This window comes from Trachemys scripta, chromosome 6 (genome assembly GCF_013100865.1).
Source record: "Trachemys scripta elegans isolate TJP31775 chromosome 6, CAS_Tse_1.0, whole genome shotgun sequence".
In the NCBI taxonomy this organism is placed as follows: domain Eukaryota; kingdom Metazoa; phylum Chordata; order Testudines; family Emydidae; genus Trachemys; species Trachemys scripta.
This window is the reverse complement of record NC_048303.1, coordinates 19,569,790-19,584,010: the sequence shown is the minus strand read 5'-3', so window position 1 is coordinate 19,584,010 and position 14,221 is coordinate 19,569,790. Positions and strand designations below refer to the sequence as shown.

The following is a 14,221-nucleotide window of genomic DNA, read 5'->3' as shown; positions in this document are numbered from 1 at the left end:
CTTACATTCTCTTTGTTTTTAAGTTAAAAAAGGAATACATTTTCCTCTTACAATGCATGAAGAACAAAAGAAACATCATTAATTACATGCAGCCTCCTAATCCCTAAAAAACCTTTTTGTTTTTTTGGAGCCAGACTATCACTGACTCAGTTTAATAACTGCACTATTCTGAAATAAGTGATTTGCTAAACGTTATGCTGCATGCTACATAATCTCTTTCTGCCTCATAGATATTGTCAAAGCACAAAGGGAAACTTTCCTGAGGAGGAGAATTTGGAACACTGAGTTTTCAGAGAACTGTCTGTACAAAACATATACTGGACTCCCTTGTAGGGCCAAATCCTCTGTCTTCAGACCTAATAGAACAGATATAGCTCTACTGTAGAAAGAGGAGTAAGATTTGGGGATTCCATGCAGGCTCCACACACCAGTTGTGCGCCATGGAGCTCTGCAGGGATGGGAGGTGAGATCTTTCTCCATTGCAAAGGGAGTTTGTGGGAAGAAGGGCTAGTGGATCTATAAATCTGCCAGGCATTCTTCTCCACAAAAAGGTGGGAGTGCACTGCGCACAGTGTAACTGAAACCTTGAGGCTACAGCAGTGCCTGGGGGTGCAGAATTGCTTCCCCTTGGCAATCCCAGCACACAGCCATGGCCCTAATGAAGTCAGATTTTGCATGCAACTTTCATTGTAGGTGCAGATTCACTCTAATTGGAATTGCCATCTGCCCACTGCAAAGCACTGAAACAACCCTGAATTCTGTTCAGTTTCACCGTATCCAAATACCGCTGTACGTTAGGCACAGGCAAATCACATGACAGAATGATCAACCTAAATGTAGTCTGTTGCTTAATGATATTGAGGAGATCGTTTGGCTCCCCTATGGATTAGTCTGTGATCTTTCATCCCTTTGGCTTTGATTTTAAATAGAGTTGATCAGACTGAATGGTTAGACTAGATGATTGCTAATTACACTGATGTATAAGGTTCATAATCAGGGCTCTGGCTTAGAGCAGATGCTGCTTTAAAGGAAGTAGGCTAACGCAAAACCGTGGCTAATGTTCTCTATACTCTCAGAAGTGCAAGTCCTCAAGTGAGTGTTGAAAAGCACTTGCAGAGTCATGTAGAAAGTAGTGTGTGATTCATCAGTAGACCACAAGCCTTCAAGTAACATTATGCTTTCCTCAGTTAAAATAATATTGAAATCTGTGCTTTCCTCACCGGTGAAAACAATGTTTCCACCTATCTATTTTAGGATTTCAGACTGGTACCTATTCATAGTGTCTGAGCACTTTCCATGTAAAATCATTAAAAAGAATTCGCTGGCCGGGATTGGTGGGTTTTGGTATAAATGTATTACAAAGGATATTTTTATTTTTTTCAGCAGGCTCTAAAATGAATTTGCTATTAAGGCCAAGACTTTCAAAACAGGGTGCTAAAGTTGGCCACCTAATTCTTTATATAGGCACCTGAATGATAGAACTGATTTTTTTAAGTATTGGGCACCAGCTGGCTCCCACTGAAAAATGTGGTCTGATTTTCGAATAGAAATAATAAGGGATTTGTTCTATCAGGCTTACGCAAATCAGTAGAATCCAGATATCTAAACTAAATTTCCATTAAACAATCAAAGTAGGAAAACTGGAGCTCTGAGAAGCTGCCTCGAAAGGAAGGTTGAGGTTTATATTCTTCTTAGTTTATGCATCCGAAGAAGTGGGCTGTAGTCCACGAAAGCTTATGCTCTAATAAATTTGTTAGTCTCTAAGGTGCCACAAGTACTCCTGTTCTTCTTTTAGTTTACCATTGGTAGTCTATTCCCTACTGGAATTCTTAGCAAGATTAAGAGACACTGGGCCAAATACAGATTTGGTGTAAGCAGTTGCAATTCCCCTGACTTCACTAGAATTGTACTTGCTTGCATCACTTCTAAATTTGGCCCACTATAGTCAGAGACTAGTTAAATCCAAAAAATTGCCTCCTGAAACCAGACTTCAAACACTTCAACAGTCCAGGATCTTCAGTCCTGGGATTTTGGTTCAACCCCATCATTGCCTATGTAGAGGTAGGCCGAGTGAGTACTGTATACACATGTGCAGGTAAGGATTTAATATACAGTAATTCATTATGTAGTACTATTAGTGCATTTATTGCTACAGTTCTGAAGGTTGGGAAATCTATGGCTGACTAGTTAATGTGAGTTTGCCTAATTTGTAGGGTAACTTTTGTCATCTGAAGTTTGCCCTCATCCACCTATACTACTGGTTGGGAAGAACCTCAAGAAGAGAAACTCCTTTTGTAGCAAAAGTTTCCTTATTAACACATTGTTAACTCTATAAAGAATATTCATTATAATATTGTTGCTGTCTTCAACAGCTCTAGTGGTAGCAAATCATATTCCTGTTGTTTCTTGCAAGCAGCCACGAGATAGCATGTTGATTTTATTTGCATCATATTAACTCTGGTGTTGCCCAGGCTATTTTAACAGCATATGAAAAAAAATCAGATTTGAGGTAAACAAAGCTATCAAATATATTGTCACATGGAAAACTGTAACAGTAAATAATGATTAAGCAGTTGGGTAAGCCAATCTGAGCTCCCTTGCTATAGAACCGAGACTGAATGTCCACTGCACATATGCATTCTTTCATTCATTCTTACATTGATTCATTCAGATACCAGAACCCCCTCACTCGCTGAAACACCTCCTGCTGACTGCATTACTGCTTATTCACATTGGGCCTTAGCCACTGTCATGCTTCATTTTGGAGATATAATGAGGCATTAATGCTTATCTTTGATGTGTGAACTGTGTCAAAATATCCTGCTCTTATGAATGCTGGACCCATCAGAATTCACCATAAAATTTGAACAAAATGGCCATTGTTTGAAAAATTGACATGGTCCCATTGGCAGGGCTTTTCAGTGGGCAAGCAGGAAACAAGCGTGTATAGTATTTGCTGCATTTTGTTCCCTTTAATTGCTTAACTAGTTCCTTCCCTTGCCTCTCGTTTGCATTCTCAGCCTCATGCCCAACTTCCACCCTCTCTTTTGTTGTCTAAGTCCTCCCATTACCCCACTTAACGACGCTGCAGCCAGTGCTCTGATTATGCATAATACAGTCCCTCACTGTCAGCATGTCATAGACCGGGGCGGGCAAACTTTTTGGCCTGAGGGCCGCATCAGGTTTCAGAAATTGTATGGAGGGCCGGTTAGGGGCAAACAGGCAGGCATGGCCCGGCCCCTGCCCTCTACCTGACGCTCCCTGTCCCCTGACCGCCCCCGGACCCACTGCCCCTAACTGCCCTCTACCACCCCATCCAACCCCCCTTCCTTCCTGACTGCCCGCCCAGGACCCCTGTCCCATCCAACCACCCCTTCTTCCTGACCACCCATAACTTCCCCCCGCCCCGACTGCCTCCCACTGCCACATCCACACACGCCCTACTCCCTGGCCACCCCCAGAACCCCCACCCCTGACTATCTCCCGTCGCCCCATCCAACCCCCCGTCTCCTTCCTGACTGCCCCCCCCCAGGACCCCTACCCCATACAACCACACCTTCTCCCTGACCGCCCCTGGAACCTCTGTCCCCATTCAACGCCCCTGTTCCCTGCCCTCTGATCGCCCTAACCCCTATCCACACCCCTGACCACCCCCCTGCCCTCTATCCAACCCCTCTGCCCCCTTACCACACTGCCTGGAGCACCAGTGGCTGACGGCGTGGCTGCACCATGATAGGCAGCCGTGCTGCCCGGCTGGAGCCAGCCACGCACCGTGCAGCACAGAGCACTGGGTCAGGCTGGACTCTGCAGTTGAACTGCCCCAGGAGCTCGCCGCCCAGAGCATTGCACTGGCGGTAGAGTGAGCTGAGGCTGCGCGGGAGGGGCCGGGGCTTAGCCTCCCGGGCTAGGAGCTCAGGGGCCGCGGAGAACGGTCCCGTGGGCCGGATGTGGCCCGCAGGCAGTAGTTTGCCCACCTCTGTCATAGACAGACACTGACTGGAGACCTAAATATAGTTTGTATATTTGGTTTAAGGAAGATGGAGAAGAATTTGTCCAATTATTCATCCTATATAGGATCTAATACCACACTCATCACTGTAGTATGTGAGCGCCTTCTCATGCTGACACACTTTTTTGAGGAGCCTTTGGTGGAAGAAGTTTTGTTCTTAAGGCTTGTTTACCCATGGAGTAGTTCCTGATTAACTCCATGTGTGGACATTCTTATTCCGGCATAAGAGTACCGTGTTCCTGTTTAGCAAACGCTTAAACTCCACATGTAGACAATCCCTAAGATTCCTTATTGGCCACCAGATTCCTTGTGTTATGAGAAGGAGTAAATAAAATTTTCCTTATTTACTTTCTCCACACCAGTCATGATTTTATAGGCCTCTATCATATCCCCCCTTAGTCGTCTCTTTTCTAAGCTGAAAAGTCCAAGTCTTATTAGTCTCTCCTCATACAGAAGCCATTCCATACCCCTAATAATTTTTGTTGCCCTTTTCTGAACCTTTTCCAATTGCAATATTTCTTTTTTGAGATGGGTGACCACATCTGCATGCAGTATTCAAGATGTGAGCATATCATGGATTTGTATAGAGGCAATATGATATTTTCTGTCTTATTATCTATCCCTTTCTTAATGATGCCCAACATTCTGTTTGCTTTTTTGACTGCCGCTGCACATCGAGTGGATGTTTCCAGAGAACTATCCACAATGACTCCAAGAGCTCTTTCTTGAGTGGTAACAGCTAATTTAGACTCCATCATTTTATATGTATAGTTGGGATTATGCTTTCCAATGTGCATTACTTTGCATTTATCAACACTGAATTTCATCTGCCATTTTGTTGCCCAGTCACCCAGTTTTGAGAGATCCTTTTGTAGCTCTTCGTAGTCTGCCTGGAACGATCTTGAGTAGTTTTGTATCACCTGCAAATTTTGCCACTTCACTGTTTACCCCTTTTTCCAGATCATTTATGAATATGTTGAATAGGACTGGTCCCAGAGTACAGACCCCTGAGGGACACCATTATTTACCTCTCTCCATTCTAAAAATGGACCATTTATTCCTACCCTTTGTTTCCTGTCTTTAAACCAGTCACCAATCCATGAGAGGACCTTCCCTCTTATCCCATGACAGCTTACTTTGCTTAAGAGCCTTGGTGAGGGACCTTGTCAAAAGCTTTCTGAAAATCTAAGTACACTATATCCACTGGATCCCCCTTGTCCCCATGCTTGTTGATCCCCTCAAAGAATTCCAGTAGATTGGTGAGGCATGATTTTCCTTTACAGAAACCATGTTGACTCTTCCCAAATAAATTATGTTAATCTATGTGTCTGACAATTGTGTTCTTTATTATAGTTTCAACCAGTTTTCCCGGTACTGAAGTCAAGCTTACTGGCTTGTAATTACCGGGGTCACCTCTGGAGCCCTTTTTAAAAATTGACATCACATTACCTCCAGTCATTTGGTACAGAAGCTGATTTAAATGATAGGTTACAAACTACAGTTAGTAGTTCTGCAATTTCACATTTGAGTTCCTTCAGAACTCTTGGGTGAATACCATCTGGTCCTGGTGACTTACTACTGTTTAGTTTATCAGTTTGTTCCAAAACCTTCTCTAATGACACCTCAATCTGGGGCAGTTCCTCAGATTTGTCACCTAAAAAGAATGGCTCGGGTTTGGGAATCTCCCTCGCATCCTCAACCGTGAAGACTGATGCAAAGAATTCATTTAATTTCTCCACAATGGCCTTATCGTCCTTGAGTTCTTCTTTAGCATCTCAGTTATCCAGTGGCTTCTGATGTACTTTAAAAAACGTTGCTATTACTTTTTGAGTCTTTAGCTAGCTGTTCTTCAAATTCTTTTTTGGTCTTCCTAATCATATTTGTACACTTTATTTGCCAGAGTTTATGCTCCTTTCTATTTTCCTCACTAGGATTTAAATTCCACTTTTTAAAGGATGCCTTTTTGTCTCTCACTGCTTCTTTTACTTTGTTGTTGAGCCACGGTGGCACTTTTTTGGTTCTATTATTTTTTAATTTGGGGTATACATTTAAGTTGCGCCTCTATTATGGTATCTTTAAAACGTTTCCGTGCAGCTTACAGGAATTTTACTTTTGGCGCTGTACCATTTAATTTCTGTTTAACTAACCACTTTTTTGTGTGTAGTTCCCCTTTCTGAAATTAAATGCTACAGTGTTGGGCCACTGTAGTGTTTTCCCTGCCACAGGAATGTTAAATTTAATTATATTATGGCCACTATTACCAAGCGGTCCAGCTATAGTCACCTCTTGGACCTCATCCTGTGCTCTACTTAGGACTAAATTAAAGAATTGCCTCTCCTCTTGTGGGTTCCAGGACTAGCTGCTCCAAGAAGCAGTCATTTAAAGTGTCAAGAAACTTTATCCTCTGCATCCCGTCCTGAGGTGACATGTACCCAATCAATATGGGGATAGTTGAAATCCCCCATTATTATTATTGAGTTTTTTATTTTTATAGCCTCTCTAATCTCCCTGAGCATTTCCCAGTCACTATCACCATCCTGGTCAGGTGGTCGGTAATATATCCCTACTGCTATATTCTTCTTATTTGAGCATGGAATTACTATCCACAGAGATTCCATGATACAGTTTGGTTCAGTCAAGGTTTTTTGCTTCATTTGATTCTATGCTTTCTTTCACATATAGTGCCACTCCCCCACTAGCATGACCTGTTCTGTTCTTCTGATATATTTTGTACCCTGGTATTACTGTGTCCCACTGATAATCCTCATTCCACCACGTTTCTGTGATGACTATTATATCAATATCCTCATTTAATATGAGGCACTCTAGTTCACCCATCTTATTATTTAGACTTCTAGCATTGGCATATAAGCACTTAAAAAACTTGTCACTTTTTAGCTGGCTGCCATTACATGATGTAACTGAATGAGACTTTTTTTCATTGGACTGTTTTTCATCAGATCCTACCTGTATTTTATCGTCTTCCATCCTCTCATTCTTATTAGGACACAGGGAATCTCCATTTATAGATACTCCCCTAAGGGGTGTCTCTGTCTAAACCACATGTTCCTCCGCACCTGTCAGCTTTCCCTTAGAAAAGTGATTGCATGGGAACTGCAGATATTGTTTACAGCTTGGAAAGAAACAGATCAGAAAAAGTGACTTACTGAGTTTCTAATTTGGGGGTAGGGATGTGGCAGCCCAGCATAATGTTACAATGGCCAAATTCTAAAAGAGCAATCCCCATCCTCAGCACAACCACCACCACCCCTTTGATTGGAGGCCTTTTCCGACGGTCCGAGGAAATACAAATCTATTTTTTCCAGCTTTCACTTGCACTGTGCAAACTGGCACACTGGCTTTGTTTTCAGGATCTAATAGATATTTTGCAAGCGTTGCAACAAAAAAAGGACAGCACAATTTCTCTAAAGCTAATGACTTCTGGACCACCTGCACAATAGACGTCTTAGCCTAGAAAATATTTAAAAATATAGCTTCATGTCATCTGTAAGTCACAGCTGAAAGAATAAGCTTCCAGAAGTGAGTTATGCTGCAGGTTAGCTATGGGAGTTGCACCAGGTTGATTTTGATGATGTTGTTGATATAGATAGATCACACGCACAGGGTACCAACTTGTCACCTCCATTAATAGTGATGGCCAAGATTTTCGAAAGTGTCAAGTGATTCTGAGTGCATCAATTTTTGATTGTGTTATTTGAGACACTTTACAGGGACCTATTTTCAGAGGGCACGTGCTCAACATTTTCTGAAAATCAGGCCTCTTTATGGTTTCCCAGGCTGGACACCAAAATTTACTTGTTGTGTCTAAAAATTTTGACTGAAGTGCCCATGGGTTGCTTCTAGTCCCACTGAAGTCAATGGAATGACTCCCATTGACTTCAACAGGCAATAGGTTAAGTTAATTGTTTTACATTTTAAATAAATATATATTTTTAAAATTAATGGAGATATCCTATCTCCTAGAACTGGAAGGGACCTTAAAAGGTCATCAAGTCCAGCCCCCTGCCTTCACTAGCAGGACCAAGTACTGATTTTTGCCCCAGATCCCTAAGTGGCCCCCTCAAGGATTGAACTCACAAGCCTGGGTTTAGCAGGCCAATGCTCAAACCACTGAGCTATCCCTCCCCCCAGGTTAGGTTCTATATTAGCAAAGGCAGTGTGCTGTCATAATGGAATGTACTATATTTGTTTTTCTCACAGAGTGAAATGGATGAGAACCAGATACAAATGGCTGGTGATGATGTGGATTTACCAGAAGACCTCCAGAAAATGGTGGCAGAGGATCAAGTAGAAGAAGAAGACAAGGAGTCTATCCTTGGACAGTTACAGAACATTCAGAATATGGATATAGACACTATTAAAGAAAAAGCTCAAGCCACTTTCACTGAAATAAAGCAAGCAGCCGAACAGAAATGTTGTGTCATGTGAAAGAGAAATCAGAGCTTGAGAGTTTTTGCGAATCATGTGAATTTAATATTGTATCATGGGAGTTGCTGGACGGTACAAGCAAAATTGATGGCATGCCATATAGTTCCAAAGCAATATGTGTACATATGAGAGAGAGAGACTTCTAAACCTCCAGATTTAAATCAATGTAGGCAATGTACCTGCTTAAATAGCACTAATCTAGAGCTGGTCAGCATTTTTCAAACAAAGTTTTTCCATGGAAAAATGGCATTTTCAAAAACAACATTTTTCATGAAAAATTGTCAAATTATTTTTTGCAAAAAGTGCTGCCTTTTTTCCAAAAAATGTATTGAAAACATCAAAAAGCTTATAAGAATGGTTTTTAATTTTTTAACCAGAAATTGGGTCTTTGGTAAATGAAAAATGTCTACAACCACTGTGATATTGTTTTCAGAAAAAATAAATCATGGAAAAAATGTTACAAATGAAAATCGGGTCATTTTCAAACTCTTCAGAACAAAAATAATGTTGAAATTTTGACACATTTTGCAAACTAGATTTCCCTTTTTTGACCACCTCTATGCTAAACATAAAAAAAAAATCTTGACATTTATAACAATGCATCATAGGACAAATGCTTTATGGATTTAGAACTTGCAGGAAATGCTGCACAATCACACAGCTCTGAGTGAATATAGTGATTTTTGTGGTAAGTCAAAGATAGGTGGCTAGCACTAGAGCCAGGAATAACGAATAACGCAAACTTCCTCCAATTACTTTAACTGCTCCTCAATCCTGACCTACAACACAAACTTACTATTACAGTAGTGGGTCTCTCCTGGATTGCCATTGGTGCCAAATTCTGTGGGTTTCTGATGTTGACAAATATCCAGCATAGGCTAAACGGAGATTATTAAATGAAATGAATTTGGTTCTTATTCTACAGGTGAATGATGCAAAGTATGATCATTATCAGATCCCCAGAAGTGACAGGTAAGTATTTTAACTCATGGTGTCACCTTATACTCCTGCAATCATCTTTGTTGTGCATCTTATACTGTATACACGTGTGGTGTGTTAGCATTTAATCTGATTGAAGTCTGGGATTTGCACAACTTGAATAGTAGCTTTGTTTCTTTTTCAGCTGTTGATTTTTTCTCTCTACTATTTCTCGTGCTTTTCTGTAACTAAGTTACAGTTATTAGACACGGTAGAATATATTTTACTTCTCATGAAATGTGCTACTTATAAATCTCAGAACAAAGAACCAGTGAGATCAGGAAAGAGGAACCAATGCAATTGTTAGACACGAGTATTTATCTTACCTGCAGTTTTGCAGGTACACCTCTACCCCCATAGAACGCTGTCCTCGGGAGCCCAAAAAATCTTACTGCGTTATAGGTGAAACCGTGTTCTATCGAACTTGCTTTGATCTGCCGGATCACGCAGCCCCGCCCCCCCGGAGCACTGCTTTACCGCGTTATATCCGAATTCATGTTATATCGGGGTAGAGGTGTATTTACAGTGGGCTAAATCCTAAATTCCTTACTCAAAACAAGTTTATGATCAGCTACACCCGTATCAATTCTGAATAATTCCACTGACTTGCTTCTGATTTACACTAATGTAATAGCAGAATCTGGCCCTTAGGTTTTAGTCTTGACTCAAGCAAAACTTTCATCAATGTCAACCGGAGACTTGCCTGAGTAAAGCCGAAGTAAATGCCAAGAGCCTGATTTCTCCTTTCACTTGCCCTGATATAAAGTGGGAGTGACCGAAGCATAAATGGGGAGAATTAGGTCCTGAATAAGGACTTTGGGATTCGGTCCTGTAATCAGGTGAACACGAAGATATGATTAATCATAATTTGATTGGTTTAGCCCTTTTCATCCCAGAAGTTTTCAAAGCACAAAGGTACAGTATGCAACGACCAGCTTCCAGCTGAGACAAGCTTGGCACTGCCTCTACTGGCTTTGTTACAGGGAGGCTTAATTTTGGATCACTTGCTAGAACTGCTGCCTGTGGACCACGAGGTTAGTTAGTCCTCTTCAGTGACTGGCAGACTTGAGGCATTTATTTTTTCTAAAAGAGCCTATAATAAGTGACATTAAATTAGGGACTATGAGATAACTCGTCGATAGCTAGTGCAAAGCATAGTCTTGTGGTTAAGGCAGTGAACTGGGACTCAAGATCAGATTCAGTGCCTGGTTCTGTCATGGACTTCCTGTGTGCCCTTAGGCAAATCATGTACTCTTTCGGGGCTGGAGTTCTCCACCTGTAACACAGGGATAACAACACTTCTCTGTTGTAAGAATACACTTATTAATGCTCACAGGGCTGCTGGCTCTAGGTTTTTTGCTGCCCGCCCCTCCACCCCCCCGCCAGCCCTGGGCTCTCTCTCTCCCCCCCTCCCCTCCCTCAACTGCACCCTCCTGCCACCCCAGCCCTGGGTCACTGGTAGCTCGCTCCCAGGGCGGGTCATTCAGCAGGAATTTTGAATGTGCACAGAACACAGACAGGATTGGTTCCCATATGGTTACAGAACTGCAGTAAAGTGGAACAATTTTCAGCTTGTGTGATTGAAGGCTATCTGGATGCATATTGTAAGACTGTCCTACATAAATGAGGAAAAGCTGAGGTGCCTTTATTATTCTTTTGTTCCATTCTTTGTTTCTATGGGGAATTTGCCAATGCAATATCACTGTCTTCCTTTTAAACAAATAAAACTGAAACTAACAAAAAAGGCAATGGCTGTTGAAAATAGCAATTCCAGTCCTAATAACCATTGGGAAGCATTTCTTGCTCAATTTATTTTACTTTTTCTACAGCAAGTTACAGTGGATCAGTATATTTGATTTGGGGGAAATAAAGTAACAGCTGCCCAAATCGAGCTTGAGCACTCCTGAATTTTGAGGGTGTTCAAATCTGGAAGGCAGGTGCTAGATTCCCTTTCTGAATATTAGCTAAATCTGAAAAAGAAAAGTCAATTTCTGCTTCCCTAGCTCAGAAGTGTAAATCCTCATACGTGCCTGGTACTGTATCTAAAGCTGCCCAGGTCCTAGTAGAGCCTCCCCTCCCTTACTTTTCATTTTAAATGCTAGTGGGATCCACATACCTCCCTTGCCAGGCTTCAGATAGAGAGGTGCACTGTCCATTTAGTCCACCCAATTCTTTCTTTGGGGGAGAGCCCAGGGCTGGGGCAGCAGGAGGTGCAGGTGGGGGCCAGAGCTGGGGTGGCAGGGGGTGCAGATGTGGGGGGGGAGAGAAGAGCCCAGGGCTAGGGTGGCAGGAGATGCGGGTGGAGGGAGAGCCCAGGTGGGGGCCAGAGCTGGGGCAGCAGGCGGTGTGGGCAGGGGAGAGTCCAGGGCTGGAGCAACACGGGTGTGCAGGGGGAGCCCAGGGCTGGGCTGGGGGCAGCAAAAAACCTAGAGCTGGCTTTGTCCCTACCATTCACAGCAAGCTGCAGCATGAGGTTTCAGTTCCACACTCCTTCCCCTCCCTTTTCTGTTAATTGCGGCCAAGGGAATGCTGGGAAATGTAGTTCTTTCCCTGCTCCAGGGCTGGCTCTATAGGCAGGGCGCTAACCAAGGAACTACAGCTCCCAGGGCCCTCTGTTGGTTCTCAGCTCCCATGCTGGATTCTTGCGCCCCTGCAAATTTGCCGCCCCAAGCAACTGCTTGCTTTGCTGGTGCCTAGAGCCGGCCCTGAATGCTCAATACTACAGTGACGCGGGCTGAGTAATTCCTTGGACAGAAAGGCCAGGAAGAAATTGACAAATATTCTACAATGTGTGTACCTAGATTAATGCTATTTGAGAGGTTTATATGTCTGTCTCTCTCTCTCTCCCCTCCCCCTTAAGTAAAGGGTTAATTTAGGATGAACAAATGCATTAAAATATGGTCGCTTTTTCATTGTGAGCACACAAGCCAAACCTGGTCTCACTTATCTTCCTCGAAATGTCCAAAGGCAGCTTTAAAGTGGATTTCAGATATGAGATCCATTAAGAGTTCAACCCCCCTGCCCCCAGTTCTCCAGTTTTTAATTACTTCTTCCCAACAGCTTCCACCTTTAATATTGGACTAATGGGTTTATTTGAGTTAAAACTGGCCTCTGTGGGATTAGCCCCCTGAAGCCCCTAGGGGAGGGAGTGCCTTGTATCTTTCAGTATCTACAACATGGTCAGTGAAGGAGCTTTGTTGAGAAGCTCCAAAGGAATTCCTGTTTGACTGTCTTCAGAAAGGAGGTGTGGTTGCTTTGAAATGGGACCTTCACAGGGTGGATATAGTGTGGAAGTAGCTGGGCATTCTCAGAGTCCAGTGGTGGATACAGAGAAACACCTGCCTCTCTATTATTGAACATTTAAAGGGATTCTGTCAACTTAAACCAGGTCTGGTAAACACATTTCTTTCCCTATGTTCCTAATCATACCCTAGGTACTAAATGTGAAAGATCCTTTAAAATCTAGTGTACCTGTCTTTGCTGATGCTCTCTCTTTGCCTGTTGCATATCCCTTGGCTTGGCACTGAATATCAAAGAAGCCAGTTTCCCTTTCAGGATTTGGTGCAGCAATGATTGGATTGCAATGTTTGTATTGATTTAAACACAATGGTTTTAATTAGAATTTAAAAGCATTGAAGAGACATTTATATTGATCCTAACCATTAGTTTTATAAAGTTTTGCTTTCACAAAATGTGTATTTTGCTCAATTGAAGAAGGCAACATCCCCTTGGAATATAAAGTTCTTTCCCCTTTATTCCAGCCCCCTACTTGAATAAATGTAATAAAAATATACTTCACCAGCTTTATGAACAACAGCGTATGACATTTTCTTGAACCAGAATACAAACATTCATGTGAATGGCTGCTGACAGTTTACTCATCCCATGTATGTAAGAAAGAGGAATTAAAAGACCTCAGTAGGGGGTTGATCCTGCACCATTCATGTCAATGGGAGTTTTCCATTCATTTGAGTAGGATCAATTTCTAAGGATGGGTTAATTCCCTAAATGTAATATATTCGCTCACCTCCCCCACCACTCCATTTTGTTAGCGGTGACAAGGCTTTGGCTTAGGTGTTGTGTCAATGCTTGCATTTAGCCTGCAAGCTTTCCAATATGGTGCTCAAGAAGCAATACCTTAGGTGCTTTATCACAGAAAAAATAGACTGGATAAGTTCGTCCAAAACTTTTACAAGTTTATCATCTCAGCAAGGGCTATAATACTGTCCCCCATCTACAGTGCAACTCCAGTTGCACAAAGGGATTGAGAGCACTATATGGCTTCAAATGTTCATTACTGTATATATCATATCAAGGGCCATTTTTGTATTCATTTGGGGGAGTATATTCAAATCTTATATATCTGTGTACCTCTGATTTATTTTCTGCCACAACATTTTCTAAACTTTTGTAATTTTAAAGTGGTTACCTTTTTCTGTGAAGTGGGAAAATGTAGGTGATCTTGTTTAAAATGTGTTTGTTTCCCAGCACTTGCTTCAGAAAATATGCTCTGATTAGTTCAGGTTATTTAGAGATTTCAGCAAAAAATTACAGGAATGTTTACGTATTTAATACATCAGTCCTGGCTGCTGAGCAGTTAGGAAAGATTTGAATATCAGGGATGGGTTTATGAGGGACAAAAGAGACTCAGGATATTGTGTCCAGTCTATTTTTGTTACCATTATGTACATAATATTGTTTCTATGGTTTCTTTGAAGGTAGATAGTAGCAGGAAAAATGTACACAGCTGTAGCCCCATTTTCAGACCCTCCCATCAAAGTAATC

General features: G+C 42.1%; 1 protein-coding gene across 1 annotated transcript in view; it reads left to right on the top strand.

Annotated features, from left to right (window-relative positions):
- The window catches only part of CPLX4 (complexin 4), a 31,438-nt gene extending 22,738 nt beyond the window's left edge, over positions 1–8,700 (top strand). Inside the window, exon 3 of the mRNA XM_034774785.1 lies at positions 8,231–8,700. Coding sequence (XP_034630676.1) covers positions 8,231–8,458 — 228 coding nt within the window. The 3' untranslated portion in view covers positions 8,459–8,700. The remainder of the gene's footprint in view (positions 1–8,230) is intronic.
- The last annotated feature ends 5,521 nt before the right edge of the window (positions 8,701–14,221 follow it).